At 44.3% G+C, this 25173-nt stretch overlaps 1 protein-coding gene and 1 long non-coding RNA gene across 9 annotated transcripts in view; both read right to left on the reverse strand.

The window, feature by feature from the left end:
* Positions 1-1274: 1274 nt before the first annotated feature.
* On the reverse strand, positions 1275-15288 carry LOC128074342 (uncharacterized). 2 transcript variants are annotated; one of them, XR_008203161.1, is made up of 4 exons: positions 14411-15288; positions 5106-12578; positions 2649-2752; positions 1275-1873 (listed from the first exon to the last, which is right to left on the reverse strand). It is a non-coding gene; the product is annotated as an uncharacterized LOC128074342 (long non-coding RNA). The 2 variants fall into 2 exon arrangements; XR_008203162.1 differs by lacking the exon at positions 2649-2752.
* A 5676-nt stretch (positions 15289-20964) lies between these two features.
* NEDD4L (NEDD4 like E3 ubiquitin protein ligase) overlaps positions 20965-25173 on the reverse strand; it is a 133809-nt gene continuing 129600 nt past the window's right edge. For all 7 annotated transcript variants that reach the window (XM_052670045.1, XM_052670047.1, XM_052670046.1 and 4 more), the window contains 4 exons: positions 24736-24843; positions 24104-24200; positions 22950-23022; positions 20965-22396 (listed from right to left, as the gene is read on the reverse strand). In XM_052670045.1, coding sequence (XP_052526005.1) covers positions 22294-22396; positions 22950-23022; positions 24104-24200; positions 24736-24843 — 381 coding nt within the window. In that variant the 3' untranslated portion in view covers positions 20965-22293. The remainder of the gene's footprint in view (positions 22397-22949; positions 23023-24103; positions 24201-24735; positions 24844-25173) is intronic.

The raw sequence follows: 25173 nt of genomic DNA on the forward strand, positions 1-25173 counted from the left end.
TCAGAATAACTCCCGCAGCTCAATCTCACATAATCCAACAGTGAACTGTAGGAATACATCTACATTATGTCCTTTTTTTTTTCTTTTTTTTCCCTTAGAGAAAGTTCAGTGTACCCAACACTTGTGTGGGTGTTGTGAAAGTCATGTCGTCCTATAATAAAAAGCTCAATAAATAGGCTGTTATTTGGAGTTTCAAGAGCACAGCAGCTGCAACAGGGAGAGAGGGTTAATCTATACTGCTATAGAGTACTAGGGGAAGGTTTGAAACGGATTTCACGCACCAGTGTTTGAACACTTTATAATGGATTTTCTTAGTAATATCACAAGTGGAACCTTGGGAGCCTGTACTGCCGTTCCACCAGTGAAGTACCAGCAGTGGTGACTGATATTTTGCATTAAGCTGTGGTGCTACAGCCAATTGCAGAGCTAGTCCAAAATGACAGAGTTAATCTACTGCTCTGTCTGGGTGCTGTTCTAAGGCAAGTAACAGATGAGGTTCACTGAGTGGGAGGAGAGAAAGAACATAAGATGTTCTTCGAATAAGAAAAATTGCAATACCAGTGATCGGGAGAAGGGCAAGCAGGGCTGGCACAAGCTCCCTAGACTCTGCAGGCATAATGAGAGTGGGAAGGGATTTTATTCATTTCTCTCTCAATCAGAAGTTGAGAAGACAAGGTGCTGCTGTGAAAACATTACCCAGAGGGTCGTGCAGACAAGGTCACTTTCACTTTGCTTCATCAGAGCCAGAGAAAAGAGAAGGAGTTTCTGCTCTCTTGACCCCCCCTCCCAAGCTCACATGCACAAATATTGCTTCAGCTAGCAGGAAATTGCTTGCAAAGGCCTTTTTTAAAAATAAACCAGCTCTGCTCATTTCACTATGATTCTGCCATAAAATTCTGTGTGAAATTACTGTGACCTAGTGAGTCTTCAGCAGTGCGATGCTGGCTCTGGGAGCCCTTCTGTTGCAGCTGTATTCTAATTGCGTTGATGGATGACTGAGGCTGTTTTGTAGCAGTGACAGAACAGTGTGCCTTGTTGGTGTTAATGCTCAGTGCTCTAACAAATGCCCTGTTCTTCTGTGTTTGTGCTGCATGTTTCGAGGATGGCCCTCTGCATTCTGTTCTTCGCCTGCTCCTTTCAGAGAAGAGATAGGACCCAACCTTACACTGCATGGTAGCCCAGCCCTTATCTTTCCTTTGCAAAGATCACATGTAGCACTGTAAAATAAAAGGGAACAGAGCCGAAAGCATTTGAAATCTGAATAAATTCCCAGATAGATGTAAAAGCTTTTTATCAGAATTTTGAAAGGTGCTTTGTTTGAAAATCACAATCATCTCAGCCAATTATTGTTTGAAACACGTGTGTTTTACTTTGGTGCAAAAATAAGAACCAGGCTTTGAGTTCACCAGGTAATTGGCTTCAGTACTCTACAGCAATGGTCAATCCAACAGGAAAATCTCAGTCCAACCTTGTTTTCCAGAGGCAACCACAGCTGCACTGACTCCAGTGAAATCAACATTCCTAACACTGATGGTGTGATTCCTGTAGGTGACTCTTGTGTGTTCTGCAATAGGGATCTGGAAAGGCACGTGGCAGGGTGTGCTTTTCCCACGTACAACTGTGGGTCCACTTATAAAAGGAGTCTTCCTGAAATGAAGAAAGCTTATTTATTCCTCAGTACAGCAGATAAAGGTATTGCTATAATTCACTAATTTCTCTGACTCGAAGTCTCATCTACCAGTAGCTATTTAGTGTGATAATGGCGTTTGATAGATTGGACACAAACACCATTGTCACACTCCACAGCTCTGGCAGCAGATGGTTAGCCCATGGTAGTAGAAGTAAAGGCACACAGCATGGAGGCTTCGGAGATCTGCAAAACACAGAAAAAGACCACGTGTGTGTGGTACTTAATATGTAGCACCTCTGTGTTCTCACGGAGCATGAGAAATAGGACTCAGCGTTTTTGTGTCAAGTAGCTGCAGTGATCTAAAAGATAAGTATCTAAAAGATAAGTAGCTTTAAGTGTGCTTTTATAGGCAAAGGAAATGGACAGGCGCCTCGAGGAAGTCATTGGTCTGGTCTTAAAGGATTTTGGAGGGAGGGAGGAATCATCCTCCGCAGGGACTGGTGCCTTTCTTACTGATGGACTCAACTCAGTAAGTGCTTTTCTTGTATAGAGTTTTGTTAGATCATAAAGTCAGTGTTTGTTTCCCATATGCATGTCTTTGCCAGCACCTTACAGCCACCTCGCTTAGAAGGCAGCAAGGTGGTCTTTGCTTTTCCTCGTCATTCATATCCAACAGTGAAGTAAGCAATGTTAGTGAGGTACACAACTACTGTTTCCTCTTCCAGAACAATTTCTTTGCTTGTTTGACAGGACAGAGTGCTTTTCCATATTTAACCTGCAAATCAGGTAACGTTTCTGTATATCATGCCTATTCATGAGGACTGGTCTAAGAGTACAAAACGCTTCCTGAGGATCACCTTATGCACAGTGATTTGCTAAACCAGTTCAGCTGTGTGTCACCAGCACATCTGAATATTGCAAAGATTCTGAATATGCAAACATTCCGAAGAGGAAATAGAGAAAGAAGAGCACGGGGAAGGAAGCAGATTAGAAAATAGAGCCTCGATAGCCCTTGTACCTTGCTCTTCTCTGCATCCACTTTCTCCTCAGTCTATAAAACATGTCACCTAGTGTGATGTCTCTGCAGGAACATTTTGGGTACTAACTGGAAGAAACAGTGACCTATGCAGATAGAAAGTAGCTTTGTGAGCATGCAAGCTGGGTAGTGAATGTTCATCAGTATCTGTGGTAACTCACTCCCCTGGTACTGTGTGATTCTCACACAGCAACATCCTTAGCACCTCTGCTTTATCCCCAGAACCATGTTGGCACTCCCATCACGCCTTCCAGCCGAGAAACGAAAGGGAGAGGTACACACCTCTATCACTGACTCCTCTTTAAAATCTGAATATTTGACAGAACTGAGTCATGTTGTCTGAATGCAGTACAGCTGTGAAGGAAAATCACATTTCTGTCCTTGCTCAGAGCAAGCGGTCACTGACCTAAATATCAGCTTCTGGAAGAAGGAGGAAAGGAATTCCCTAGTGTGAAACAGGGCATGCTGAAGCTGGTGAGAAGTGCAGGTCCTTCTCTCAAAAGAAGAGGTTGTGTATGGGCAGATACCACCACTGAAACACTGGGGCTGGCTGGGGGGAGGACAAGGCTCTGAAGGAAAAGGTTCAGCACAAGAACCTGCTCTCCAGATGGAGTACAGATTGAGGGCTGCCACAGGAACAGCAGCCCTGGATTGAGAAAGTAATACGGAGTGCAGCAGCAAATGGTGAAGTTAATGGCCTGGGGGCTTCCAAACGCTGATTTCCATATGCAGATGTTCAGACAGGGAAGCTTAGCTTGCTCCATTCTACAGCAATCAGCAGAGGAGAGATGCACAAACTGTCCTGCTGCCCACATGGATTGAACACACCTGAACCACCAGCACACCCTTCACAGTGTAACAAGTATTTTTTCTGCAATCCTAACCTTTGGATGCAACTTTTTGTTGTTTGTTTTGTTTTTCTTTCTTTTTTTCTTTTTTTCTTTTCTTTTTTTCTGGAAACTTTCTCATGAACACAATCTATTTCAACCTGTGTGGATCTGCCCATGCAGACTGACAGTCTGCGGAGCTCTGGACCAGCTTCACCACTGATTTACAAATGCATATAATTGAACCGATGAATAAGTGTGACTTGGCAGCACGAGCTGAGTTCTGAGCAGCCTGTGGCTGGCAAATAGCAAAGCTATGAGTGGCTGTGAGCTGCTTACCATGTCAGATTGCTTTGGGTTTTGAGCACGATTATTACAACTGCTCTGCTATGCCCACCCTTGCAAGGAAGTATGCCTGTAGATGCTTGAGCAGGCCTGAGACTTATCCAAGTGCTTTTCACCTTGTACTGACTTTAAGTCTCCACGTGCAGAGGGGGAAATGCACACACAGAGTGGCGGGGTGGTTGCAGACCCAGCCACATGTTGTGCCACCAGGAAATCACAGCTACAGAGGAGCCACATCCAAAGGAAAGGAAAGGGCCTGAGCACATCCCACGTGTCAGAACGGCACTGAGTGCTTTGAATTAATGATGGGAAATGCAGAGTTACACCCAGAACACTTGATATCCAGTCAGGGTGCTGCTTGCATTTGCATACTTGAGGTCTGTGAGGATATTTTTGATGAATGTGTCTCCGCTTTAGCTACTGATAGTTGGAATCAATGCCAAGGGGATATACAGATACTGTACATTTCTCCCTAACTCATCATGGTAGCAGTGGTCTTCCCCCACCTTTACCAATACACATTTTACTCAGAATTAAATCTGTATCAGAGAAGAAAGGTAAAAAAAATTCTACTCCATTTAAGCCCTCCAACCAAAAGTGAGTCAGATCTGGCATATCCAGAGCCACACGAAGCAAGGCTCTGGCAGAGGCACCTCAGGGCTTTGCTGCAAAATACAGATGGCAGCCAGATAAAGAATGCAACTGCAGCAAGCAGCTTCATAGTTCAACAGCTACATAGAAAAGGGAATATTTCCAAGAATAAAAGGTAGCGAAAGAAAGAAACACGGCAGCTTTCAGTATTGCAATGGAGCAAAGCAACAAAGGAGCAGCAGTACGGGGAGAAAGAGAACACACATTGTCACAGAAAAAAATTCTCCTTTTTGCTTCTCTTCTGTTATCAGAATGTTTGAGCGATGAAGAAAATTGCAAGCGTGAGAACTTTTCAAGAAGCATAGCAGCATGGGTCACAGCATCTGTCCTTTTCATACCTTCAGGCTTGGAAGCATCCCTGCAAGCTGTGAAGCCTGGCTACGTTTACTACCAGCTGTGTTTAATTCCTAAGCCAACCTAATCCCTTTAATAGAAAGTGTAGGCTGAGATCACTGTGTCCACGGCATTAAATCTGGCTAAATCAAACAGGCCGTTTGCAGATCATGTGTTATTCCAAAGTGCTGCCTATTCGAAAGACACACGCACTACTCTCTTTCTGTTAGTCCATTTCATCACTCCTTTCCCTCACGTGAATCGAGCATGGCAAGGCACTTACCATCGCAGACAGGGGTCCTGTGTTGTGCCATTGGGATCTGTCAGAACTCAGGTGCTGCTGTGTGACGTGTTGCTGAGTATCACTGTGCCCGAGTGGCTGGAGAACCTGGCTTTCTTTTACGAGATCACAGCAGTGGCCAGCTGTTCAAGGCCTCTGTTTCCAGGGGGCACCTTTGCCTTGCCCTTTATGGGATCCTGAGGTTTTAAAGTAAACAATTTGTTCTCTTTCTGATAAGTCATATTAAAATATTGATCTGGGGGGTGGGGGATGGCTGTCACTGCACAGAGCCAGGATCACCTTTATTCAAAAGGAGTAAGGAATGGGGGAAAAAACACTGAAAGCTCCCTTTTCTCTCCTTTTTTAATGTGGGCTTCATTTTCCAGCGTCCCTATGACCTGGGAAAAAAGCCTGACTTCAGCTAAGAACAGTGATGGCTAAATCAGGAATTACACACAGGCTTCAGGACCTCATCCAGATAATCAGCAGCCTGACCACTGCATAAACCTCCACATTTAAGGTGTTTTTAATTGCACATTTTTGGTGTAGGCTATTATGGGATCTGAACCTGAACGTAAGCTAGGGTCCCATTTTCAGTACAGTAACCTTCCTGAGAGTTAACCAGCTGGTGCTTCACTGCTAGTGTTGACTGACATGCTTCTATTCCACTAGAATATAAATATTTTGTAGCAGACTTGGGGAACATTGATATTGGAAAGAAAATATTGGAATTATCAATACAACGCCTCACATAAGCAAAGAATCGGGTGGCTTTACTTATTTTGGATGGATGTGTCCATTTGGCAGGTGAAAAACACTGGAACATCAGATGTGGAAGGCAATCTTTACCTTGCATTCTTCTTGCATTAAAGCTTTAGTCGCTGGCAGACCTCAAACAGAGCACACATACATTTTCTGTCCTTAAGGACCTCACCACTGCCAGAATAAGACAAAACCATTCAGTGCGTATGAACTCCAGGAATCAGAGCTCTCTTTCCATGAATACTTACCACTGCCTTTATAGTTCAAGAATAGTTTTTTTCCCTTATGAAGAACTGTAGAATCTATCATAATTAGGGCATTGTGGCGACGTGTTTCTCTAACCTTAGTTGTAAAAGCAATGTTGTTACCTATTGCATATGATATAACAGCATTGCTGTACCATTTCCAGTTTTGTTGAAGATTTTAATTAACAGCAAGCACAAGTGAATAATGTGACACGTGACAGGTAGTAGGAAAGTGAAGAGTGAATGAGACCAGAGAAGAAAGCATGTGCTTCATCCTCAATGTCAGGGTGTTGGAGAAGGGTACTGAATTAAGAGTTTGGTAAGAACACAGTCATAGACTGCTTGTTTTTAGTGAAAAATGTCTCACCTGGGATAAATACAAAGAAGGTGGAATTAATGGTGGCAGCAGCAGCAGTAGTAGTGGTGGTAGTTCATGGTCTGTTCAAATAGTAAAACAGGGTATGGGGAAAATACTTATTTAGAAATTACTGCAAACAGCACGTGTCGTTCTGAAAATGCAGAGATGCATCTACATGAGGTCTGTCAATATGCTTGTTGAAAGCAAGAGAGCAAGAACACCTTCACGAAAAGCAAAACAGAATGCCACGTGTTCTCCAAACACAGCAGAGAAACCCCAGCATGTCCTGGGATTTAGTCACAGGGAAACAACACTTGCTCAGTGTTTCTGTGCTTCTGAATAGAAGCTCTTCTTGAAATGGTAACCTGCCATTGTAAGAGAAGAACAGCCTACTGCATGCAGAGCCACTGCTAAGAATCTGAAGCAGCACTGCAGCATTCATTAGTGTTGCAGTCTGGTTTTAGTCCAATTCTTTGTAATTAAAAGCCAAATTATTTGGAAATTCCTGAAAAAAAAAAAAAAAACAAAAAGAAAAAAAAAAACAAACCAAACCAAACCAGAAAACCTGCTTTGTTCAAATGTCAGCAAAGGGGACACAAGGACAAACAGTGCAACGCACACTGCGCGTTCATCCGAGGGCCAAATTCTTGCCTTGAAAATACGTAGGGATGACCCGAATCAAAACTATCGTTGAATTTCAATCTGGCTTCGAAGGTGGCATTGCTCAGAGCAGAGAAGTGGGCCCTGTGACCCCCCCCAGCGTCCTTTCCAACCTAAAGGTCTGTGATGACTCTGTTTTATGTTGCAGCTGCTGTTGATTTGTGTGCCACTGTGCGAACACTGAGATTTGGCCCATCCAAGGGCTCTTTCCTGTCACCTGTCTCATATAAGATACAGAGGATGCAAAGTGCAAAATCAGACTCTGAGGAATGTAACCATTTCCACACAGAAAGAGGGAAAGAACCCCCAAATTGAAGGAATGATAATGCAGAGGTGTGTGGGTTGCTCTGAAAGTAATGCCTCCTATTTATTTACAGAGAAACAACAACTGACACAAAGAGCACAGTAACACTATTTGATGGAGCAAATTCTCAACTACAAAGCAGTATTTTTCACCATAGTCACCACCATTAGGCAATTCACATGGATGAGATGACCAAGATGCTCTTTATTTCATGGTGTGACAGCCGTATGTGGCTTCCAGAATATGGCTTGCCTTTCATGTTGCTGTTGCCACTGTTGTGAACCAACGTAAGAACACAGGAGGCATTACTTTTGGAGCAGCCCTTCCATAAACAGGGCTTTCCATTCTGGCAAGTTTTTTCATGCTGGAAAGTTTTAACAAACAGTAAGAAACTGTTTAAAAGTATGTTTTGAAGCTTTATCTCAAACTGGAGACATTCAAATCAGAATTCCTTTACGTATCCTGAAAGGAGCTCCCCTGATTCTGTTTTTGTTCTTTTCATGCTACGCTCAAAGTCAGGATAGTATAAAATTTCCATGAGGAAAAAAAAAATAGCAACAAAAAGGGCCATGCTGTGCAAGAGGAAGTGAGAGCTTTCTCTTCCCTGCTGGAATGTCCAAACACTTCACGCTATGCAGCTTACTTGACAAAAGCCTCAGGACAATGCTGCAGTTCTGAGCGATGGACAACTGGGCCTTTGGAGGGGAAGGGCCTTAATGTGAGAGATTCTGACCTGAAAAACACGATGCTGTGAAATGTAGAGGTGTAAGAGGGTACTACAGAGGGACCAGCCCAAGGAGAATCCCATTTTGCAGTCTTGTGGAACAGATATGCAGAAATTCTCTTTCCTTGGTCTCCAGCCTCAGAACGTAACTATTGCAATGAGGGTTATTCACACGTGAGAATTTGAGCTGTGTCTGTACAGATCTTCACCCCAGTTCTATCTTTAACGAGCATAGAATCAATACTCACAGTTTTATGCTGACATAGAGTTGGCCAATCCACCTGTAGAGAACCTCACCAGTTTCCAGGTGTGGGCATAGCTTGGTTTAAAACACTCAGACTAATCACAGTCCAACTTTTAGATCAGACGCTTTGATGTGTGAAGATGTTGAAAACTGACCTGTATTGAGTTATGTCTGAATCTTCCCTTTGGTGTAAGCTATTCACTTCACCATAGCTATGCTGATCTTCGTCTCTGTTGGATATGACCATATATAAACATTGCTACAGGAATTCTTGGCTTGAAAGTGGGCAACAACGGTGTTTGTTTATCTTTCTAACAGAAATTCTTACAGTATTCAAGGGGCAACAAACTTCATGAACGTTTAAGGACGTTTGCTTTACCAGCATCACCACTGTGGTACAAAAGACAAGAAGTGAAGTGCATGTAGAGCTAGGGCAACTTATATCGCAGCAGTGAAAATGACATGACCTTTCTTAGTCAATGGTAGGGGTTAAAGATTACCTGTTCTGGTCATTCTGACTACTAGAAAGATTAACTTAAAGCAGTATAAAGTAGAGCAAAGGTATTTAACCTGGAAGCCATGATCTCTCCTGATTACTTCTCGGGCTCAGTAAACGAAATTGATTTGAATTTCCCAATCATCAAATTCATTTCATCAGTTCTGGATCATCCTGGCATTCCCCGTTAAATCTGACAGGTCAGGCATGAATACAGAAGGCTAAGGATTCTCTTCAGGTTAAAGGCGTAAAGCATGAATGTACTGTCCTTAAAATCTGTCTGCTTCCTGAGCAAAATGGCTGTGGATAGAATTAAAATAATCTCTGTGCGTGCAGATCCTCTCTCCCTTCCTGGATGGCACAGGAGGTCCATAGGCTTCCCTCTCTACGTCTTTTCTGAACTGGGGTATCAGTTCATTGTCCTGCTATATGATTTCTTTTGCTCTGCCAGTCCTTAACTGTATGGAATTTAGTCATCGTGCCATGAGGTTTTCCACTCCTTGTACCACCCCTTTCAGATACACTGGATGCAGAAAGTTTAACCTTAGATCTGTAAGTCATAGAGACATGGAATCATAGAATGGCCTGGGTTGAAAAAGACCACAGTGCCCATCCAGTTAGAACCCCCTGCTATGTTCAAGGTTGACAACCAGCAGAGCAGGCTGTCGAGAATCACATCCAGCCTGGCTCTGATTGCCTGCAGGGATGGGGCATCCACAGCCTCCTTGGGCAAAGTATGAGATAATTATTTCAGAACTACAGCTCTAAGTCACTTAGGAGTCCAAATCCCAGGAGTAGTTAATCTTCAGGACTTGACAGCATAAGCCAAACTTTTGCTCAGCCAATGCCACCTACATAAAAAGAAGGCAAAGAAACAAAAAGGAAATAGACAACGAATTCAAAGAGATGAAAACACGGCTCATGCCAGCTCCTCTGCTCATAACTGCTATTTGCTCAAACTTTTCCACAAGTGGTGAAGTTCATTCTGGGTGTGAATGCTTACAATGTGCTGTGCTTCAGGTGAAACTTTTCTGCTAGTACATTTTGAAAGAATTTGGCGTGGGCTTTGATGTAATCTTTCTTCTTTTTGTCTTTCTATAAAGGACAATTTCGGGCTTAGAAGGTTCGGGCTAAAAAATCAGGAAAACAACGATTTGGTATTTCTGTGTTGAAAAGATGACCAGTTCTTGTGCCGTCAGTTTGGCCACGTTGATGATGATGGGAAAAAGAATTCCTTTTGTGTAGGGCTATGTACAAGGAGTGCACTGAGCCAAGGGGTGGCCAGGAAAAGGATACTGAATACAGCTTAGGAGTTGCTTTTTTCTCTCTTATTTTTTCATACAATCACAGAATGGCCAGGGTTGGAAGGGAGCTCAAGGATCACGAAGCTCCAACCCCCTGCCACACGCAGGGCCACCAACCTCCACATTTCACAGCAGCGCAGGCTGCCCAGGGCCCCATCCAACCTGGCCTTGAACACCTCCAGGGATGGACGGGGCATCACAGCCTCTCTGGGCAGCTGTTCCAGCACCTCACCACTCTCATAGCACAGAACTTCCCCTGACGTCCAGCCTCAATCTTCCATCCCTCAACTTCAAACCATTTCCCTCTGTCCTGCTCTTATTTACCCTTGTTCTTCTCTATCTGTCATAATTAGTAATATCAATGCTTTGAAGACAAAAAGTCTTTTGATTTTTGACAAAATCAAGAAGTCTTGATCATTTGACATGAAAACTGCAGACAGCTCACTAGCTAAATGCAAACATTCCATAAACATCATATTTAGTCTTACTGCACAGTAGTGATCCTTCAGGTTACAAATTCATTTACTGTCCCATGCAGCAAGAAGTTGAGTCTCACATGGCTGTTCTAGGCCTAGCTGTCATAACTCTACTGAACAGCTGCCGCAAAGTCCTGTTTTCAGGACCACAGGTAAATAATCCATGTTTCTTTTTGCTTGTTTGTCTCTTCGGGTAGTTGCATTCCTGTTGGAGTATGTCTGCAGGGGAGGATACAGGAGTTCTGGGTGCAGCTGATTCTGATTGCTCAGATGAGTGAAGGTGATGAGAGTCAGGCATCACGACTCTCTTTGTGTGCTAAGAGATTTCTACTGAGGAAATAGGACTAACGCTCATCCTGTGAAAAGAGTTGAAGAGCTCTTGGAAGAAAAGAAGTAGGTTGTATTTGTAAGTGGTGACTGCTGTGGGAAGGATGTTCTTTCGGAAAGCAAAAGCTGGTTTTCAGTTTGAAACCTATTATGAATCCACTGGCTGCTGAAAATAGATTTGTGTGTTATACACTTGTTGGGACAAAGTGAAAATGAGTAAGTCTTCAATATTAGCCAGCGTGAGAGTGGCTCAGAGACCTTTCTATAAGCTTCAGTCCTTGGATCCAAGGTGGATAGGTCTTCAGAACACTCAGTGTTAATTGGAGGTTACACAGTGTGCTGAGTATGAAATAGTGACAGCATTAGACTACCCAAAACTGCTCTTCTGGACTGACTCAGGTCGAGGAAGCTTGCAGTTGGTGAGACAGGAAAGACTTGTTGTAGGCTTCTAATCTTCAATTGTAACGTGAACGCTCAGTAATGCCAGTACTCAGCAATTACAATTGCAGGAGTTATTGTTCCCTTGCCATGTATCAGATTTGATGCTGCTTATAGAATGGACATACGTGGTTAGAAAGATGGGTAGAAAATGAGCTGGATTTGAGGTAAATTGCCATAAAACTTGCTTCCCTTCATCTTAATGCCTGGAAATATACATAAAATTGCTGAGGGTGGAAAAATAAGTAAGTGCGATGTGAACTGAATCAGAGTTGGTCTTACATTGCCTGGGCAGTGAGGTAGGCTGGGTGCTGCACTTTGGACATTTCTTGTGGTTAATACTGCAGGAAGGCTTTCCTAGCAAGGCTATTCAGGGCAGAATAGTGCAACTTTCTTGAGTTCAGCTCCTGGCAATCTGTGTGTTTGCAGTCCACTAACAAAGCAGCCTGCAGTGGAGCTCCCAAAGCAATTGGTTGAGGTGCAATTCCAAAGCCAGTGTTGACGAGCGAGGCTTAGGCATTTATATCCCAGCAATGCACAAGGTCCAGGAGGCCTGGGCTTTGCTAAGGACCCATCTGGCCTTTTTGCCATCATTTGCAGCATGTGTACTTAGCTGTTCTTGAAACAGGAACACTGACCTGGAGCCTCATTAGTTGAGTGAGTTGAGTAGTTGAGTAGTTGAGTAGTTGAGTAGTTGAGTAGTTGAGTAGTTGAGCAGTTGAGACGACAAGGGGTCGTCTCTGCTGTTAGTGAGTCCTCCTTGCCTGGAAACCTCTCACTGATGTGTTACAGGACAGCTGTAGAGTTTCAGACCTCCATGCAGGCATCAAGGCTTTCTCTGTGTGAAAGCAGTCTTGCTTGTGGTGAAGCTGAAGAGGCTGGATTCACATGGGTTTTGTGGAGGAGCTCCTATAGCCTGTATGGAGTTTTGAGGACCGCTACTTAAGGGTGCATATCTCTGAACCAGGAGACTGAGTTTGTCACTCTCTGACATGGATTGAGGACAAACAACAGATGTGTCCTGCTGTGGAGTGTGCTGTGTCCTCTGTCGTGCAAGGGACGGCTCTGTCACAAATGCCTACAACAAATTGTTCTGAAGAACCACGTCTGGAGAGCAGAAAAGTTGGCATTTCAGATGCTGAAATAATGAGGGAGGTGATGTCCCTGAAGTGTTGCAGGACGTAAGGTGTGGATCGGTTATGTTACACCTAGAGCCTGACTGCATGTCAGATTTTTTATGGAGTAATGTGGTCAAAGGTGCACATGAATGAAACACCGGAATACTTGCTGCCAACCCATCCAGCCCCCTGGAAGGGGTTGGCTGCCCAGGGAGGTGGTGGGTCGCCGTCCTTGGAGGCGTTCAAGGAACGTTCAGATGTTGTACTTAGGGATGTGATTTGGTGGTCAGTGTTGGTGATAGGTGGGTGGTTGGATTGGAGGATCTTGGAGGTCCTTTCCAACCTCGGTGATTTTGTGATTCTATCATCTGTCCTGGGTTGAAATGGGTTTAATAAAGGAAGATCTCAGGAAATAGTGGCTCTTTCTTGCCCCATGCACCATATTTAACTACAGTTCAGTACATGGGCCTTTTATACTGCAGTGGATGGCAGCTGTTAATGTTAATGCTTCTTGGTATCTTGCATATTAATCCTCCGTAGAGCCCTGCTACACCAGAGTCCAAAAAACAGCACCTTTTTTAAAAATTCCTTTTCAGTCTTTAATGGCTGTGCTTTTGCTGATGTTTGACAACATCCTACCCTGTCCCTCACTGGAAACATCTGCCATGAAAACGGAAACATGCAGTACTGTGGCCCTTCCCTGCATGTTTTCACAGACACCATTGATGTGCTGTGTGCAAACATAGGCTTGCTTTTGGAAGAGACAAGCTCCACGTGAAAACAAAAGGGTTTCTCACCTCTCCTTGGTGTGGGAGTGTGGTAGGCACTGGTTGATGTAGGACACCTGGTTGATGTAAAGCTATTAGGAATTAAGTGCAGACAGTGGGAATGGGCTGCCTTTGCTGTTGCATAACAATTCGAATGGCCACAACTTTGATTGCTGTGACTGCACTGGTTTGCCAGGTCATACAACATTGTGATCAGAATGCACTTAAAAGACAAATTGATTTATAACGCCTTCCTTTCCCTTCCCCCCCCCTCCCCATTGCTACATTTCTTAATAACTCATTTCTTTGGTCTCAGTGATCTAAAGGGAAATGGGTTTGACAAGCAAAACTAGTTTGTAAAATCACAGAGGTAGGGGAATGGGGAAGCAAATTAGTTTGCAATAAACACCCACTTGAAATATTTATATATCAAAAAGAAAAAATGTATTTTTTGAAACTCAACTGAGTTGTGACAGTAATCTTTTCTTAAAGCAGAATTGTTCTGCTATTGTTTGTACAGAGGCTGTATCTCGTATCCACAGCACAGCCCCCACAATGCAGTATGATTCTGCTCCTTGGCTGAGCCACTGATTCCATCTTGCTTTTGTTTTGCAGAACAAAATGCCTGCATCTAAGCTACAGTTTTCCTTAAGCTGCAAACTGTTTCAGGTACAATGAGTCTTAGAGGACTCATCTTGAGCAGAAGCATCTTGAATTTTTTGGCTTTTATTTTAAAAGCTAAAGCTTTCCACTGGTGCAAAATGAAAGTACGTGTTCCACTCTTGTAATTTCCCTGTTGTATTGGAAATCAATTCAACACATGCAGTAGTTGTTTCAGTAATAACAATGGATAAAACTTTTGAAAACAGAAGATAGACAGGTTTGAGTTTATATAAAGACCAAGTGGTTAGTCTTATGTTGAAATGGAGACTGGAACTCTGCAATTTGCAGTAATTTCAACACTCACTTTCATGGCTTATTCAGGGATTCAGAGATTGAGAAGCATAATCTGCAAGCAGAAAGAATACATTTTTGATTTTATACTTGCAGAATACATTCTGTATGAAATGAAACTTGCAACTCACCTGCTGCTCCTAGAATACTCTTCAAAACTTGCTTTTCTTCTGAGGAAGTTTATTATGACTGGAAATGAAAAACCATGCCACATGTACCAAGCCTGGTTTTGTCCCCAGTGCAGAGCAGGTTGTTTCCTCCTGACTTTAGCTGATGTTTTTTTTTCAGCTTACTTTCAGGCAGTGTCCTCTGCAGCTGCCCTTAACCTGCATGGCAGTGTACAAAGGTGGCACTTGTGGCTGCTCTGCGAGATGAACAGACTCAGTGTGCTGCTTCGGGGTCAGAATGGACCCTTCCTCCAGAGTTTGTTAAAGATTACTCAGTCTGAAATGCATCGAGAGCAAGGCTTCTCTTTGATTCGATCATTACTGCAGGTGCTACATCTGCAGGACTTGTCAGCTCTGCTCTGTTGCTAATTCGTGTGAGAGGGTTTCATTTGCCATAGTGGTGTTTGATGATGCCTGTTCTCTAGCAAAACTCAGTGCACCTCCAACATCTGTGAGCAGGCTCGGTCTATGGGGGTTTGTTCTGCTTTGGCTGTTGAGTTTTATGGACACTGCACTGTTCTTTGTGCCTATGGAGTGAAACTATCACTGCAGTGCCCGGGCTCTCAGCAAGGCGCTGAGCTGAGGTATGCAACTGATGCAACACGGTCACTGCTGCAAGGGGAACACATGTGGCAGTGCTGTGCGACATGCCTTCTGGTGGGGAAAATAAGCACCCATTTCCAGCGTTGCTGATTCAGGCTGCAACATTCTTATGGGTGTCTCCTTTGAGCCATTTCACGTAAGCAGGCTGGGGAATGTTAAATATTAATCGTTCTTATCGGCCCTCTGTAAGCAGCAAGTCAGAGCCCTGTTTTAACTCCAGGTAAATGAACAAACGGGCCGGGCTGATTGCTGAAACTAAGTGATGTATGTAGCAAGATTCAGCTCGTTTCACAATTCTTAAACGCTAGTGGAACATGAAGTTCCCTTGTAATTTAGGATTGGTGAGTAACTCAGCCAGAGACAAGTAAATTGGATGCACACAAGCTGCCCTAGCTGCGTGTTGGCATATGTTAGGTACATCACACACACAGTACATTAAGTAAGGAAAAGATGGGATGGGATTATGTCAGTGTGATCTGGAGAATGCAGCCTCTGATGAGAACAGCACTGATAAATTCAAGCAGAGTGTGTTGTCTCTGATAGCCACGTGTAATTTCCTTCTGAACAAACAGTGAGAAAATACCATCGCTCTGTGAGCTGCACTGTGAGATCGTATCATCTAATGATGCTTCAGCTTGGAAGGGATGTCAGGATCATCACAGAACGGTTTGAGTGGGAAGGGACCCCTAAAGGCCATCAGGTCCCACTCCCTGCAGTGCACGGGGACACCCACAGCTCCAGCAGTGCTCAGAGCCCATCCAGCCTGACCTTGGGATCACCAGGGATGAGGCACCACTGCCCGTCCGTGCAGCCGGTGCCAGGGCCTCACCACTCTTACTGCAAAAAACTTTATCCTCAACTCCAATCTAAATCTCTCCTCTTATAGTTTGAAAACACTTCTGCTTGTCCTATTACAACAGAACTTGCTAGAGAGTCTGTCCCCTTCTTTCATGCCCGGAAGGCCAACCATATCCTGGGCTGCACAGAGGAGTGGCCAGCAGGGACAGGGAGATGACTGTCCCCCTCTACTCGGCTCTTGTGAGGCCCCATCTGCAGCACTGCATCCAGGTCTGGGGCCCCCATCAGGAGGATGTGCAGATGTTGGAGTGGGTCCAGAGGAGACCACAGAGATGATCAAAGGGCTGGAGCATCTCCCCTGTAAAGAAGGGCTGAGGGAGCTGGGCTTGTTCAGCCTGGTGAAGAGAAGGGAGACCTCATTGCTGCCCTCCAGTACTTGGGGAGATGTTATAAGCAGGAGGGGAACTGTGTTTTTACGTAGTCTAATAGTGATAGAACAAGAGAGAACAGATTGCTCGGAGAAGCTGTGCGTGTCCCATCTCTGGAAATGCTCAGGGACACGGAGAGGGCAACCTGAGCTGGTGGGGGGCAGCCAGCTCACAGCAGGTTTCTCCTCCTCCAGGAGAGAAAAGAAAATGGAGGCAGTTGTCAGTTTTGCAGGCAGAGGTCTACAGAAGTCTTCCAGCATACTTTACAGTATCGTTGCACAATGATTTGGGATTTTGCCATACCCCTGGCTCGAGGTTTTGGGTGCTTTTGGCCCTACCTCAGGCTGCCAACAGCAGGCAGTAGCCAAGGACAAGCAGACAACCTGGTGGAGACCAGCTGGGCTGACCGTGTGGTCACTGCACCCCTGTCCCCTGTATGGACAGATAGCTCAAACAGAGCTATTTAAACAGATGCCTGCAGCACAGATAAAAGGTGGTATGGAGATGTGTGTGTATATGCACTGACCCTCAGAGGCCCCAGAAAATGGCATTTTCTTGTTGGCCACTGTCCAAGTAGAAAGCCTGATTAGTTATTTCTGCAGGTTAATTTTAAGCATATGCAGCAGTCAATCAAGCCCCAGATTTATGCTAAATATCACTCCTGCTGCTGTTAGATGTTACGTCCTGAAATATTCTGATTTTCTATTTTCCAAGGTCATTCTCCTTCATGCTTGTCAGAGGAAAGGCCTCTGACACTCTGAAGACCGTATTTGTTTCCCTTGCAACTGTGGCTTGATGTGGACTGCTGCAATCCTCCTAGCAATGCCTTTGCACCTCAGCCTACAGTTTTCCAGTTCATATTCTTCTGGTGCAGCAGAACTGCCCTCATAGAGGTGAAATCATGATTTTGACTGATGCTTGTTTTAACCCAGGGGCACAGCTGGGTCTGAGTTGAGGAAATGTTATCACAGCTTCTGTTTACTTTATCACTAAGTAGTGTATGCTTACTATTATTGAATGTCTGCATGCTTGACTAGGAAGCTGCTCAAAATTGGGCAATTTTCTTAAAAATGATTTTTCACAGAAATAATGCTCTGGAATATAGGAAGTGACTGGGATGGCAGAAGATAGAGAATGTTGTTTGCAGCGCTCAGTTCTCAGCTCTGGGAGGAAGGAGATGGCTGGATTTGCACAGAATATTAACCTCCAGCTACTTCAAAGTGTTTTCTCTTTTTTTCTGTATGTAAAGAAACCTTTAAACCTAAAGATTCCACATTGGCATACTGAAAGAGTTAGATCTACAGCAGAGCAGCATCTGTCCACTGCATGGGACTAATATTTGTCTGGTATCGATCCAGTGTCCATCTCTGTTATTCTTTAACTTTAGGCCAAGGTTCAAAGTTTTGCTTTTAGTTTAAAAACTGAATGCAGGAGGAGGTCACATCCTCTGTCTAATCAAGAAGTGACAGAGATCTGGGATAAAAACACAGCAACCTGGAGGGCAGCTCAGTACCTTGTTCTGAAAACCTCTATGCCATAGGCACATGTAGACATCTACCCACGCTGCAGTATGTAGCCTGACAAAATGGGGCAAGTAATTAGTCCTAATTAGTAGAACAAGCAGATGCCCCAGGTTTTTGGCACCTGTTTTTGCACACAGCAGAAATGAAGTGGTGGTTACAACTTGTGCACTTGTCTTTGCCAGTTTGATCTTTCAAGGCGAGAGAGTACTGCACTGCTGGGAACCATGGTACAAGTATTACCTTCTTATCTTTGCTATTTGCAAGCGTTATTGTGCCAGTAGATGATACATTTTTCATGGACCAGAGTGCATCCAGGTCAAGCTCACTCAAGTCCAAAGGAGAATTTCAATTTTACCAGGCTCAAGCTGGGCAAAGATTAAATTTGAAGTTTCATGGTTAACCTGATTGCACTCCCTGTTAATATATATCATTGCCTATTTGATATTCAGAGAGCCTTATTTTGGGGACCTAGCTCAGTGACAGGCTCCCTTGACTTCTGCAAAGCCAGTGGTAGTGGGGTGTTTCTCTGAAGGCTGACTGGGGCAGTGGGGTGCAGAGAGGCCATCAAGAGGAGCTGTGTCCTCTTTGTGTCAGTGGGAAACCCAACCATGTTTCACTTGTAGGCACTGAGCAGCCATCATGCATCATCTGGAACTTTTTGCAGAGACCTCAGCTTGCTGTCTGATCACAATACAGCAAAGCAAGGTGCAACACCGAATGTCCAGACTTGCAAACCTTTCACATCTAGTTCCTGTTCAGGTCTTGTAATTCCAAGAGCTGGAAAACTGCATACCCTGATGGCCTGAACTTGGGTAATGGAAAATGCAGCTACAAGAAAGGTGGCTATCATTTTCTGCTGTGCTTTCATGGTGCACCTTTCTGGAGATGGCAGACTGTCTCCTCCAGCATTCTTGTAATGAAACTCAGGAGGTGTGCAGTGGATGGGTGGGCAGTGAGGTGGACTGAGAGCTGGTGGCTGGCAGAGCTCACAGGGCTGTGATCGGCACAGCCTGGTTGGAGGCTGTCAAAGTAGAGCTCACCAGGGGTCAGTGCTGGGTCTGGTCTCGTTCAACATCTTCATCAGTGACCTGGATGAAGGGATAGAGTCCAACCTCAGCGAGTTTGCTGATGATACGAAGCTGGGAGGAGTGGCTGGCACACCAGAGGGCCGTGCTGCCATTTATCAGGACCTGGACAGACTGGAGAATTGTGCAGGGAGGGACAAGATGAGGTTTAACAAGAGCAAGTGCTGAGCCCTACACCTGGGGAGGAGCAACCCCATGCATCAGTCCAGGTTAGGGGCTGACCTGCTGGAGAGGAGCTCTGTCCCTGCCGTGCTGGTGGTGGGCTGCAGCATGGACATGCCTGCTCTACACTGTGACTGCAAGTTGCCACGAGTTTGCTGTAAGGTTTTGCATGAGCCAAGAAGTAATGGCTCAGGAAATAACACATTGCCGTTTATTAACACGATAGAAAGTTTTAAATGAGTCATTTCGTGGTGAATGATCTGAAGTGTGTTCTGTGTGCACAACGCTGGGGTAGTAAAAGCTCTGTGCAGCAGAGGGACTGGGCTGAGCAGTTCCCTTCAGCTTGTTTTACATGTAGCCATGCTCATTTGCAATCTGAATCCCAAAAGGATGAGGAGAGGTTCACTTTGCAGTGAGGGGAGCTGTTGTGCTCCAAAGCTGCACCTGCAAAGCCAAAAAGCAGTGGTGTGTAGTAATAGTGCAGCTCATGAGGACACTGAGAAGTAATGGGCTGGCTTCCTGTTATGGTCACCTGGGCAATTAGGAATAATTTTGTTGATGAAGTGTTGAACAAAGCTTTTCTTGAACAAAAGTGACTTCTTTTCTGATGTGAGAGCTGCTGTAGGGGCTGTGACTGCAGTTCTTTGGGCACAAGAGGCACAAATGGCGTTTTTAAACTATTTTCATTAATTGCTAGAATGCCAACATAGCACGGATTTCAGCGTGTGCTGCACAAGGCCAAGGCACAAGGGCCCACTCACTGAGACAGCGCATTAAAAATAATTAAGGTAAGTCATCTCCAATGATCATATGGAAGATTAAAGTGATCCCACAAATTTCATTTTTGGCCTGAAAGGACTTTAAAGGAAGCATCAGTAAGGGAAGAAGCTGGGAGGGATCTGTCATGGTTCGATGATTATTGGTGACTGGTGTCCCATAACATCATGTAGTGCACCGGGAGTTTAACTGTTTAACTGCTGATGTAAACTGCTGACAGGATCAAAGCACGATGGTGATTCTGAAATATCCTGATTTCTGCTCCCATCTCAGCTGCACTGCTGCTGGGTCACAGCCTTTGCGTGAGGCTGGATTTCAGTTCTGCCAAAAAAATCTCAGGAGTGCTTTCAGGTATGTGGCACTGGGCATTCATGTCTATAATGCTTGTAATGTCTATCTGTGCAGATGCTTGCATTTCATAGCATCATAGAATGGCCTGGGTTGCAAAGGAGCACAGTGCTCATCCAGTTCCAACCCCCTGCTGTGTGCAGGGTCACCAATCCCCAGACCAGGCTGCCCAGAGCCACATCCAGCCTGGCCTTGAATGCCTGCAGGGATGGGGCATTCACAGCCTCCTTGGGCACACTGGTTGCCAAGGAGGTTGTGGATTTACCCTATCCTCTCCATCTCCCCAATAAATCATCATGCTGTTTGTGTTTGTTTACCTACTGAAATGCACTTATTTCTCTTGTTCAAGGGTTTATGAGTGCAAAGGGTTTATAAAATGCAAAAGGTTAGAAAGAGACATCAAGAGAATTGGTTAAGTCTGGTGTTCAAATGCTAAAACACCTTCATGCATCTGTTAGCTCCTCAAACCTTTTGCTGACATGCACACAGCACTTGCTGAACGTGATTAGCATTAAGCCTTCTTTTCAGTGGCCTTTTGCCCTAAGATACTGCTCTGCTGAGGTCCATGGGGTGGCTGCTCTGTGCCAGCAGCAGGCAGTGCCTCTGGTGGGTGCTGCAAAGCGCTGGGCAGAGAGGTGACCTCCTGCTTCCACGCTGTACCACCTTGCTCCACAGAGCATCAGGTGGGCTCCTGGGGAAAAGTGCTGCACAGAAGGCAAAGCTGACCCCAGCTGCTATGCAGCCGTACCCTCACACCTCCTGCCGCAGTGCTGTAGCCATTTAAGTTCAGCGGGTCAAATACAAATCTTTCACTTTTAATCCATCACACAAGAGATGCAACTCAAGACATTATAGTTTAGGCATGCAACATGTCATAGGTAACAAAACTGATTAGATAGATAGCAGTGTATATTAAATAAATCTTTGTGATTAAGTAAAAAATAAATCACGAAAACAATTGCTGAGGAACATGTCTGCAGACTCAGCTCTACAGCTGTTTGTTTTTTTCCTCTTATACATCAGCAGCAGCCAAACTCACAATTGATAGATATTGCACCAGAAAGACATGTGCAGTGAGAAGGAACATAATCACAGTAATGTTTATGATAAAAAAAAACACAGATATGACTTCAATGTGTTACATAAAGTGCCTTTAGAGTTGGTGCAGTTAGAAACAAAAAGATACCGTGTTTAGATATCATTAGCAAATGCATACAAATAGGAGACAAAACAGATCTGTTTTCCATCACGCCAAATCACACAGTGCCAGGTTTCCTTCAAAATGCCTCCACTGCACACAGTAAAGAGGAAAGGATAACAAAAGAACCACTACACAAAGATAATGACAGGGTTAAGCATATTTTCCTAAATGATTAATGCCAACCCTACCCCAAAATGTTCTTCAGTACATGTAAATATCACCAAGGAATAATGAGGCAATTTCTTTATTGAACATGAGATTTGGCATGCTATGTTATGACTGTCCCTCGACTCATAACTATTATTTATACAAAAATGCAACATAGAATCCATACCTCTTCCAGATACAGAAAAATATTTATGTGCTCTTGATATAGCCAATATAGAGAAGAATTCCAAGATAACTATCTCCTATTTTCCTAAGAGCTTGGGAACACAAGGCTCAAAATGAGCTTGAAAAAAATGACACTGGCATCAAGTCTGGTAAGAAATTAAGAAAAAATGCTCATTTATCCCCCACGTACATGAAATTTAATTGTAATGAAATATAATCTGAAAATGTCTAAATCAATTAAAAAGTAAACATGAGCTGTAACACTATCCCTGTAAAATGATTAATTTCATTCATTGTCATTAGAAATTATGTAAAATTTTTATTAAGGGCTCAGCCTACAGAGGCACAACATAAATACAGTAAGTCCTGCTGAAATGTAATCAGAGTACATATAACCCCATAGTAACTGGCTGTGGAAATGCCAAAAAAGCCTCCCACAGACCAGAGTTCAAGATTCTGCATTTAGGCCACGCACTGTCGAAGAGTTTGCTCCAGGAACCAGCGCTGTGCAACGGTTCTGCCACAGTCAGAGTCCAACGTGGAGCAGTGGAAGCGCAGCAGAACGCGCCGAAAGGTGGGAAGCAGCGCCCTAATCCACTCCTTCAAATCCTTGTGCATTTTCAACTGCCATCAGGAGCTTCTCTCGCAGGTCGTCGAAGGATTCATAAAGAGGTAAGTCTAAGCGATTAAAGCTGAAATTCAGAAGGGAAAGGAAAATGGAGTCACTGGAATGCTTCAAGTGCCTTTTTTGAGAGCAGTGGAAAAGGTTGAATAACTTGGGCGTGAGGCAGGAGCATATATCCAACTGGAGAAACAGGGGCTGTGCACACCTAACCACTGCCAGCCGCTTCCCATGGGTACCATGAGGCCAACCTGGGAGCTTTCAGAAACTATTCACTGCCTTCTGAAAATAGGAAGGTTTCTGCTCTTAACCACCCCTGAAGAGGAAAAAAACTGCTACGTAAAACGTGGAAAATAAATGCATGGATCTGCATGAGGATGAACGAGCTGTGGATACACAGGCAGCCAGCATGCACGTCCATCAGCCAGCACCAACCACATCACCTTTCTCACGTTTCCATGTGTGTGTGTCTGCCTGCCCAGTCCGTGCGTTGATTTTCTATCTGTTAAATAACATCTTCTATTCTTTTTAGGACACAAACATGCTGTGACACGCACACCAGACCCACCTGCACTCAAACAGTCTCATGCACAGATGGCTGAACACACACGCTCTGGACTCACCATGTGTGAGCTCTGGGCAGTTTATCAGGAGTTCCCCATTGCTCTATTGTAAACAGCTGAGGACCATTTGAACCTAGTTGGAAAAAAAAAAGAAACTTGAGTTACTGGACCCTACCAAAACTACTTCAATTGCTGTATGAAAAATCGCATTGCCCCGTTTACTTCTAATTTTAACTTCCCCTTCCAACTGGTACAAAATACTTTGTGCAAACACCGTTAGGTCAAAATTACATTAAAGCAAATAGTGATGTGGATATATACTATTTCCAAATGCAGTTAACTTAGTAAGTTCCCCAAGCTACTCTTTGTTTAGAGCACATACCATGTGAAAGAGGTAAGCTAGACTGGTAACACTGAAAAAAAAAAACCACCACACTTGCATAGACCTCCAATCTCCTCTTCTCCATGTGCTATGAGCTTTACTACAGTTGACATTTTCTTTGAGGGATTTGATACTTCCTGGGCAAGGAGAACATCAGCAGAACACCCATGGTGAACATGGGGACAAAGGGAAATGGTTTGAAGTTGAAGGAGGGAAGACTGAGATTGGATATCAGGGGGAAGTTCTTTGCTATGACAGTAGTGAGGTGCTGGAACAGCTGCCGAGAGATGCTGTGATGCCCCGTCCATCCCTGGAGGTGTTCAAGGCCAGGTTGGATGGGGCCCTGGGCAGCCTGGGCTGCTGTGAAATGTGGAGGTTGGTGGCCCTGCGTGTGGCGGGGGGGCTGGAGATTCATCATCCTGTTCCTTCCAACCCTGGCCATTTTATTATTCCATGATGAAGCACTGGCACAGGCTGCCCAGAGATGTGGTGGATTTACTGTCCTTGGAGATATTGAAGGTCAGGCTGGACCTGAAATTCTGAGCTCGGACTCTGAGCAACCTGATCTAGCTCTATATGTCCCCTTCACTGCAGGGCGGTTGGAACTAGATGACCTTTAAAGATTCTTTCCAACTCATACGATTCTGTGATTCTATGAACAAAACTATGCTTCCCTTCCAGTGCCCACATTTTCTCCAGCGCTGCTGGCATTCAGTGCAAGGAGTTTTATATGGGAGTAAAGGTTGGCCATGCCAGCATTTCAGCAGTGTTTGTGCTCTCCTGAGGAGCCACCTGCAGCATGTGATCTGCAGGCAGAGGGCAGGAAGCTTACCGTAAAGTTCAGCAAATCCATTCATAGGCACTCGTGACGTCCCAGTAACAAACTGCAGTAACCGAATGCGTTTTTCTGCATCCATCAGTAGAACAGCCTGTGGAGAAGCAGACAGGGTGACTTGTCGTGGCTGAAGGTGTCATGGTTGAAATAAGCAGAACAGAATTTGTTTGTATTACATGGTAAGAAACACATATCTAGCTTCGAAGGACAGCATGCTATGTTCTCTCTGGTTAAACAAGAATTCTTTTCTGCTTATAGCAAGGAAAGTGACAATGCCCAGGCAACAGCCAGGAACCACAACTGCCATTCGTCTGTGCAAGGTGACTCACAGTACTTCTGTAGTACAGGAAAACTGTTCTGGTTTTCCTGCAAATACACACTTTTCATAGAGGTACTGTATTTCAGAAGGATTACAAAGCACTTCAATAAAACCAGAGAGACTTTGTCAACCATGGGCCATTCCAATACAGACTCCATTAAGGATGACAACTGCCATTTCCAGCATCTACCAACGTGTTTTCCAGTAGTTTTTGAGAAGAAAAAGGATTTCATAACTGACTCCACAACACACTAAGGGATCTCTGACTTCCAGGTATAGTCAGAGAAACCGAAGGCGCTGAGAGCCTTACCTTCCAGAACCACTGGATGACAGGATGATTTGGGCAGTAGCCATTTTTGTAGATTGTGTGTTGTCTCCAGTCGTTAACGTCAACATCCCCAAGGCCACACATCAGTAACTAAATACAGAAATAATTGATGCGTTGTTAATTGAAGACGGTACCAGGACTACCCTGAGTGCTCCATCAGAAAAACCACCTCTCCTCTCCTGACCTCTCAAAGTTAACACTATACAAATGCAAATACAGACATAAAGTGGTACTGAGCTTCTCTTCAGGAGAATTCTCAAAGATTCCACCACTTTACTGGAGAAACACTGTGCAGTATGCAGTATGTAGGCTTCATGTGACAGTGTCTTTTACAGCATATTTGCTGAAACGTGACCAGTACATGTCATTAATGCAGCAAGCTACTTGCATTCTTTACATATGCATGTACTAAACCACCTC

The sequence above is a fragment of the Tympanuchus pallidicinctus genome, unplaced genomic scaffold (assembly GCF_026119805.1).
Source record: "Tympanuchus pallidicinctus isolate F22 unplaced genomic scaffold, pur_lepc_1.0 scaffold9, whole genome shotgun sequence".
In the NCBI taxonomy this organism is placed as follows: Eukaryota; Metazoa; Chordata; class Aves; order Galliformes; family Phasianidae; genus Tympanuchus; species Tympanuchus pallidicinctus.